The sequence below is a fragment of the Berghia stephanieae genome, chromosome 4 (assembly GCF_034508935.2).
Source record: "Berghia stephanieae isolate SIO BIC M18660-M18661 chromosome 4, UCSD_Bste_1.3, whole genome shotgun sequence".
NCBI lineage: Eukaryota > Metazoa > Mollusca > Gastropoda > Nudibranchia > Aeolidiidae > Berghia > Berghia stephanieae.
Window position 1 is genome coordinate 61665464 of NC_088363.1, and position 10000 is coordinate 61675463.

Genomic DNA, 10000 nt, shown 5'->3' on the forward strand with positions numbered 1-10000 from the left:
TTCGAGCTTCAGGCAACAGCTTTTGCATTATTGTTGACCCAATAAAGAGTTTGCGTCCGAGGCAATTGGTTTTTTGTTTTGTTTGATTTTTGTTTTTTGTTTTTTTTTGTTTTTTGTTTGTTTCTTTTTTTAACCGTCATATTTGTTTGTTTTTTTTTCATATTTGTTTTTTAACCGTCATATTTGTTTTTGTTAAAATTTGCAATCCATGACTTCAGGTAGCCTAGCATTAATTTGCTTCAATTTCTATCACGCAACTAACTCATGATAAAAACCTGAAGAGGTGTGTATGAAACAGTGTTAGACAAACAAGAGAGAAAATGCAAGAAAAAATCATCGCAGAAAATCAGCCTGTCTCTACCCTTGTATTTTTCTTTATGCATGCACTTTATGGCACTTTATAAACCCTTTTTCATTACGTTTATCTTACATCAGTGCCTGCTTCCCTTTGTAATTTGTCACTTTGATATTTTTTTTAAACTTACTCATGGCTTGCCCTGGATTATGAGTGCCGGCGAGTGGCGGACCGGTTTGGTATTGGGAGGGTGGTGGTGGGCCATCATATGCTGGTGGTGGGCCATAGCCAGGCTGCATGGGTTGAACACCCGGTTGACCGGTCACAGACTGTTGATATGCCATTGTGAACGTGTTTGTTTATGATTCTCTGCCACGGGATTATCTGTTGATGTACAATATTATATAGGATTGAAAGCAAAAAAAATCAGAAAGAGGGAAGTGGGGGGGGGGGGGGGGGGGGGAAGCGACAGTAAAAACTTAAGCTTTGTTAACGATTAACATAGGGTTCCTGACCAACAGCAACATGTAACATGTAGAACGTGACATGAAGCCTGTTAGGTATTACAATTTATCCGACAGAGACAGCGCTGATAATGGCCAGGTTCTCATTTTACACCTGAGTACGGTGAGATAGTGGGAGTAAAGAGCCTTTACCAAGGACTCTATTATGCGTCGAGCGAGGCTTGAACCCAGTACTTTCCGATCCGAGACCGAGTGTCATACCACAAGACCACATAGCCGCAGTAAAATATAAGACACAAATTGAATTTGTTAGAAGAAAATAAATGGAAAATATGTGATTTTCGTGACTCGGCGGTTTAATGTCTCATCTTATCAGCATGCCAAGCGATGTTGAGATTGATCAGTGATCGGATGGTTGACACTGGGCCGGCGATGTATTCTTGTGTGAGTCGTTTTATAATATTAAGCCATTCAACTCAGATGTGAATGGTTACATTATCTAAAAACACCTTGACCAAACGCCCTCGAATTACGCCAGAATCCTGTTTGTCGACTTTTCGTCAGCTTTTAATGCCATGAACACAGATATTTTGCTTCAAAAGTTGTGCAACATGGATATTCCAAACTACCTTATTAAATGGTATAAAGAGTTTCTGACCCATAGACCGCAATGTGTAAAATTGGGTGAACATATCTCCAACAAAAGAACGTTGTCGAACGGATGTCCCCAAGGCTGCGTGAGTTCCCCAATCCTGTACATCTTATACACCAACGAGTGCAGACCATCCTTTGAAAATTGTTTTATAGTAAAATATGCAGATGATACTGCTATTCTTGGCTTATTAAAAGATAAAGTTACCGAAAAGAATTATTTCAAACAAATAAATATATTCACCGATTGGTGTAAACAAAATCAGCTTGAATTAAATGTTGAAAAAACGAAAGAACAGGCGTTTGGTGTAAAAAATAAAAACGACTTAAAGTCTGTGGCGATCGGTAAAGATGATGTTGAGATAGTTGACTATTTTAAATATTTAGGAATAACCATTGATAGTTCCCTCAATTTCTCTCAACATATTAATATGATATCTAAGAAAGTTGCCCAAAGATTATAAATCATAAGGAAATTGAGAACATTTCAAGTAAGGAAGAAAACTATGTTAAGAGTTTATGACTCATTGATTAAAAGTGTAATTGCGTTTGGCTGCACCATATGGTTTGGAGGATGCCGACTTAAAGATAAATCAAAAATTTCAAAATCTATCAAAGAGGCATCAAAAATAATAAACCATCCTCTTGATGGAGTAGAAAGAATTCATGGAAAAGCAATAGAAAGGAAAGCATTCTCAATTACCAACAATAAAAACATATTTTATACCACGAATTTAGTCTTTTACCATCTGGGAGAAGGTTTTGTCAGATTAAATGTAGAACTAACAAGTATAAATCAACGTTCGTTCCATCAGCAATAAAAATGTTGAATATTCCATATGGTACAGAAAAACCAAGGATTGATTCGTTGACTGATTAACTGATTAATTTATTTAATGTAAGATTAACTGACCAATTGATAATGATGATAATTTTTTGTGTCGAATTGCCACAATCGTAACAAATTGAAAAGGAAATGAATATGTTTATGTTGTGTATATCGCACGAGAGAGAGAGAGAGAGAGAGAGAGAGAGAGAGAGAGAGAGAGAGAGAGAGAGAGAGAGAAATAAGTGGGAGTGAAATATCTGTTCAATGTTACAGTTATCGTTTAACGTTATAACAAGTGTAACTAAATGACAAATTGCCATATTTATGGACAATAAAGATCTATTATTATTATTATTATTATTATTATTATTATTATTATTATTATTATTATTATTATTATTATTATTATTATTATTATTATTATTATTATTATTATTAATGCAGTGACGGTTATTAAAATAGTGCTTGAACATTGACGGTGACTCGCACTGTATACAACGAAATTAAGTTCCAGGCGACGTGCCTAAACATGTCGGACGTAACGTGTTATTATTATTATTATTATTATTATTATTATTATTATTATTATTATTATTATTATTATTATTATTATTATTATTATTATTATTACTATTATTATTATTATTATCATGTTTAAATTGTCTTTAAGTTGAAAGGTAAGCTCAGAGGATCGATTATGAGTTCTTTGTTATTAGATATGTGAACAAATTTATTTAAACACTTCTAAAATATGTCCGCTCTTTCAAGCTATAAATATGCAGTTATACAGTCGTTTTAGACTTTCTGTGACTCTCATTTTAATTTGGAAAAAAAAACAACGTTGGTTATAGGCAGACATTGCTTTACAACTATACAATAGGATTATATAGCTAGATATAAAAAAAAAAAATATCATTGATATTGATCCCGACAAAAGTATGACTTGAAATATTTACTATATAGTTTTCAAGTGATTTGAATCAAAATAGTGTTGTCCCGATATGCCATTTGTCATTGATACCTCGTCGAGTACCCGGTGATAAATCTATAGTAATTGCCGTCATTACTCTTGGTGGGCCCTAGATACCTCCCCGCCCAGTCAGAAGGTCCAAGGTTCTAGTCCCGCTCTAAGCGGCGCATAGTTGTGTCCTTGGAAAAGGCTCTTTATTAACATTCTCTCATTGTGCTCATGTGAAAAAAGAGTACCTGGCCGTTAAAAGCGTTATCAGTCGGGAAAAAATTGTAATATTAGTGCCTAGCAGGCGTAATGTCTCGTCCTGCATGTTAATGTTTCTGTTTGCTTGGGACCTCTTTTTAAGCAATTTGAGCACTTTTAGTGTATACTGATCTATATAAACGGGCAAGTTTTTTTTAGTTTTCTTTTAGTGTTTTATTTTGAGATAGAAATGGACAAACAGAATGAAAGAAGAGGGGGGAGGGGGGGGGGGCAGAGGTGCAAGCTAAACCAATGACTAAGATATCTACACTCACTTATGCTTGGATAAATCGTGGGATTACAAAATTGTAAACAATTCAACGACGGTTCCTTTCAATCGAGTTCCAATGTTCCTCAATCTAGAGCATAATATCAATGTGTCCGTGTTAATATATAAGGCGTCGTACTGTCATCCAAAGAAGTAGTCATTGATCACACACACATACATACATACATACATACATACATACATACATACATACATACATACATACATACATACATACATAATATACATATACACACGAATAATATATATATATATATATATATATATTATATATATATATATATATATATATATATATATATATATATATATATATATATCTTTGTTGCTCTCTTCTGAACGAAGTGAAAAAGTAGGTTTTACTAAGGTATATTCAACTATTGCGCTATATCTAGCAATATTTCGTTTTGCTAATTTATTAATTGACGAATGGTCTCTTTACATCACAAAATTTAATCCGGTATTTGATAATTCGATAATCCGGAGAGATTTCTAGACCCGAGAAAAGCGAGTAAGATTAAGAATATTTTTTAACATTCTCGGTCAACTAAGATTAATTGATCTGATTTTAATTCATTTAACAAATAATAAAAAGGTTAAGAAGGAGAGAGAGACAATTTTATGTAAATAAATGTTCGAAAATGCCAACATTAACAGCCAAAATTAAAAATGAACGCTCGATGAAAAGTATAATTGATTGTAAACTATTGATCGCCATAAAATCGATTCTATCGACATGTCCAAAGAGAAAAAACAATTAAAGCTTTAAAATAAAGAATAAACAATGTATCAAAACACAAAGCAAAAAAGATGACTGATATGGGTTGGGGGGGGGGGGGTGAGGCGAAATGCGTTAATTTGCAGGTCTGATAACCCAAATTGATTTGGGCTCATTGTTGTGGTGGAACCACTCTCAAAATTTTGCCTTGTCCATTTCAACAATGTTAAAATAAGCCCGTTTTCGCGTTCGGTTATCAGACCTGCAAATATGTACACATTCGGAAAGAGGTGTGGAATAGAAGAAATATAAATTCCGTCGAAATTATAGTTGACTTTCAATACATGCTAAGTCTCATTTCAGTAATTGGGCTTTAAAATGGACCAACGGTTCCTTAAATGCCTTTAGAGCATAAATAACACTATTATTGGACATTACCAGCAACATCTATAATATAGTACTAATAGTAGACGATCGACATCGCACATTGCATAGTATCATAACATATCATATCATTTCATATCATATCATAACATATCATATCATTTCATACCAGTAATAGGGCTTTGAAGTGGATCAAGTGTTCGGTAAATGATCTAAGAACAATATAATATAGGTCTTTACACATTGAATATTCTTTGAGATAAGAAGATTTAAAGTGGAGAAAAAGATAAAAGCATAGAAGAAGATGTTTTTATAAAACACTTTTAAATATCCATTATTTACATTATCATGAATGCTCAATCATATATGTATTTTAAAATAAAAAGTTCCTTATCAAGGGGATCTTTAAATTAATATTTATCTTATTTTTTTTTTTATATCAGACTTGCCGTCTGTTGGGATTACGTAATATAAATGTATTCTTTCTAATTAAAGTTGAGTGTCTTGAAATAAATGTTTTCTTCAAAATCACTAATCAAATTATTGTCATTCATTTACTCAATTACATTTGAAAATATTTATCTTCTTTTTCTGATAGAGCAATTGCATGAGTGTTTTTGGAAGTTAAGCCTTTTCTCTATTGTTTCAAAAGTGTCAAATAGATTGACATAGAACGTAATTGACGTCATCCAACTCTTTGTTATTGCTTTTACCGATCCATTGTAATGATTAGATATCACTAATGATTGAACTGGGTGCCTAGAAACAATAACAAAGAGCTGAATTGAATGACGTCAATTTCATTCCATCTTTTGATAATTGCTGGTTCTGTGACATTTGTTGTAAATCTTGAATAACCCTCATCTAGTCAAAAACTCACAAACCTGGGACTTTGCTGGTTTGTGAGTTTTTGACAAGATGAGAGTCATTTTAATCGGTCCATTTTTGAAGTACGAATTTTCTGGTCAAAATTTGAAAAAATATGTTCTATTTGTTTTGTATTGTTTGTTTTTTATTTATTTGGGGGGGGGGGGGGGTTGTTTGTTTTTTGGGGGTTTTTTTGTTGCTTTTGTTTTGTTTGTTTTTTTTTTTTGTTTTTTGTTTTTTGTTTTTTTTTTTTTGTTTTGTTTTTTTTTTTTGTTTTTGTTGTTTTTTGGGGGGGTTTTTTTGGGTTTTTTTTTTTTTTTTTTTTTTTTTGGGGGGGGGGGGGAGTTTCAAAGTATGACAGAGCTCTTTGTATATCTGTAACAAATATCAATAATTGTAAAGAACAAATCGATAGAGCGATAATAACTTTTCATTCATTTTATCAACGCACGGAATTATATTCTTTTGTGTTCATTATGGAAGTAAAAGAAACGATACCCAAATAATGTGTCCATTTATCGATATAAGTCATAACGGAAATAAAATGATTTGAAAATATGCACACACTTTAAAATAAGACCACAGTAGATGGAACTTTTATAAGTCCCCCCCCCCCCCTCGTATATATATATATATATATATATATATATATATATATATATATATATAGGTAGATCTATCTATAGTTTGATAGAAGAGATCGATAGATAGATAGATAGATCGTTAGATAGATGGATATCGATAGATAGATAGATAGATAGATAGATAGATAGATAGATAGATAGATAGATAGATAGATAGATAGATAGATAGATAGATAGATAGATAGATAGATCGTTAGATAGATGAATATCGATAGATATATAGATAGATAGATAGATCGATAGATAGATAGATAGATAGATAGATAGATTGATAGATAGATAGATAGAGAGAGAGATAGATGGATCGATAGATAGATAGATAGATGGATCGATAGATCGATAGATATATAGATAGATGGATAGATAGATAGATAGATAGATGGATAGATAGATAGATAGATAGATAGATAGATAGATAGATAGATAGATAGAGAGAGAGATAGATGGATCGATAGATAGATAGATAGATGGATCGATAGATCGATAGATATATAGATAGATAGATAGATAGATAGATAGATAGATAGATAGAGAGATAGAGAGAGAGATAGATGGATCGATAGATAGATAGATAGATGGATCGATAGATCGATAGATATATAGATAGATAGATAGATAGATAGATAGATAGATAGATAGATAGATGGATGGATGTATAGATAGATAGATAGATAGATAGATAGATAGGTAGATAGATAGATAGATCGATAGATGGATGGATGTATAGATAGATAGATAGATAGATAGATATATAGATAGATAGATAGATAGATAGATAGATAGATAGATAGAGAGATAGAGAGAGAGATAGATGGATCGATAGATAGATAGATAGATGGATCGATAGATCGATAGATATATATATATAGATAGATAGATAGATAGATAGATAGATAGATAGATAGATAGATAGATAGATAGATAGATAGATAGATAGATAGATAGATAGATGTTTGTTTTTAATGGTTTTACGGCGCTTGCAACACTTGTAGGTCATATCAGCGCCAGTAAAAAAGGAAGAATCTGGGATAGTAGTAAAAGTTCTAGAATTGCAATTAAAGTACCCGAAAAAAAGTAGAACAAAGGGGAACTAGTTCAAAGAGGGACATATATATATATAGGTGGATAGAAGACACAGTAAGTGCCTCACTGTCCTATATAGATGGATATATAATGGGAGGTCAGGAACCCCACCCGGATAGATCGATAGATAGATAGATAGATAGACAGATAGATGGGTAGATCGATAGATGAACAGATAGATCGATAGATAAATAGATAGATCGATAGATAAATAGATAGATAGATAGATAGATAGATAGATAGATAGATAGATAGATAGATAGATAGATAGATAGATAGATAAATAGATAGATAGATAGACAGATAGATGGGTAGATCGATAGATGAACAGATAGATCGATAGATGAATAGATAGATCGATAGATAAATAGATAGATAGATAGATAGATAGATAGATAGATAGATAGATAGATAGATAGATAGATAGATAGATAGACAGATAGATGGGTAGATCGATAGATGAACAGATAGATCGATATATAAATAGATAGATCGATAGATAAATAGATAGATAGATAGATAGATAGATAGATAGATAGATAGATAGATAGATAGATAGATAGATAGATAGATAGATAGATAGATAGAGCTGTCCGAATTTCGTAAACAATAGGTATTAGGTGTTAATTCCATGATCGCTAGTTCGTAGCACTTTGGTCTCCACGCATGGAATGACCCATCGATAATTGATATGATTGATCGGACATTGAACACTAGCAGTGTTTGCTGATTGAAAAATACACACAGAGAGAACACACACACACACACACACACACACACTCGTGCACGCACGCTTACAAACACACACATGCAAACATTAACACCTACCCTAACCACATACAAACACACGCACACACATACTTACACACACGGACACATAAACACTTACCCTGCTTCCATACAAACATAAAACCCACACCAACCCACACACACACACACACACACACACACACACGCACACATACATACACTCAATAGGGTATGTTGCAATGACTATTATGACGTCAAAGGCTTATTCCACGGGCCGTTTTGACGATGAAAAGAATAGCACGGATCAATTACTAATATTGATTTATAAGAAATAGCAAGAAACTTTCATTGTTTCTTAATACTATTTCTATCATCTTCTCGATGAAGCGGAAATGTTAAGTATCCTTTGATTAACGAGTAAATTGCCGTGCTTGGAATAAAAAAAGTGTATTAAATAATTTAGCCAGAAAACTCACCCTTCAAACATCAATCGATTTAAACAACCTTGTCAAAAATCTTGTCAAAAGTTCTGAAACCTAGGACTTCGCGAAGTCGAAATCGATCGAAATTTGAGTGACGAGTTTTCAAGCCAAATTTTTAATACATGTTTTTCCACGGCACAGCAATTTAATGGTTGATGTAAAATGCCAGCTGCAATCAATTAGAGAATGGGTTTTTTAATTTTAATTTATTTAATGTTTTGTTTTTGCTAAACCGAATGTCCTTCTCAGAATAGCAATCCTTCATTCATAGTTTGTTATTATGACAAAGGGTTTGTCCCCAAAACGATTCTTTCCAAAAATAATTATTTTTGAGCTCTTTTCGATACGATTCACCGACACATACTTATTTTCAAATCTGATAACCCAAATCGTTATGGGCTCATTATTCAGTGAAAATACTCTCAAACCAAGGCAACATATTGTCCATGACAACAATGTTAAAACAAGTCCATAATTACGTTTGGTTATCAGACCTGAAAATATGCCCACGTCGTAATTTACCTTTTTACTACAATTATTGCTGAAAATCTAACAATCATTCGGAACACGAGCATTTCATATTTTTTTTTTTGGGGGGGGGGGGGGCGGGGGGAGGGGGATAAATTTATCTTGTTACAATATTATTTATCCATTGTGTCCGTAGGACTAGTTACAAACTTCCAATGAGTTTTGAAGTGGAAGAGGGGAAGGTGTGACGTCACGACTACTGGTTTCCATTTCCGTGGGTTATCATAAATATGTACCTATGTGCTTTTACCTAACCTATTCAACTCGTGCTAGAGGGCACATAAGGCCACGAAAATAATATTATGTGTACGTTACTTGATTAAATAACAATGTGAAATTGAATGTAAGCTTCAATTTAATACGAAAACATAAAATGGACGTTTCGGGTTTCCCCTTTATTAACAAAACATGATGAATGAAACTCTACAGACGAATGAGGTAATGTGGTCGAGGCGTTAGTAATAATAGTTAGTGTTTCATTCATCCTGTTTAGTTAATAAAGGGGAAACTCGAAACGTCCATTTTATATGTTTTCGTTTATTAAGTTGAAGCTTACATTCAATTTCACATTATTATTTATTTCTTCGAGCTTCGAGCAGCAATGTTTACATTACCCGCTATTTTATTATTATTTCGCTTATTGTATCTGAAATTTACAAAACAGAAACACCTGAATTAAAGCAGCTGCCATCCCGTGGTTTTAATACAGTTTTAATTAAATCAAAGACAAAAGAATCGAACAACAGTGCCGGATCTCAAGCTGAGACCGGAGGCGATTTCTATTGATTAGAATTCGAATT

The 10000-nt window shown here is 32.9% G+C and overlaps 1 protein-coding gene across 1 annotated transcript in view; it reads right to left on the minus strand.

The window, feature by feature from the left end:
• Positions 1 to 10000, minus strand: part of LOC144970966 (phospholipid scramblase 2-like) — a 34932-nt gene that overhangs the window by 22039 nt on the left and 2893 nt on the right. Inside the window, exon 2 of the mRNA XM_078911191.1 lies at positions 486 to 679. Coding sequence (XP_078767317.1) covers positions 486 to 639 — 154 coding nt within the window. The 5' untranslated portion in view covers positions 640 to 679. The remainder of the gene's footprint in view (positions 1 to 485; positions 680 to 10000) is intronic.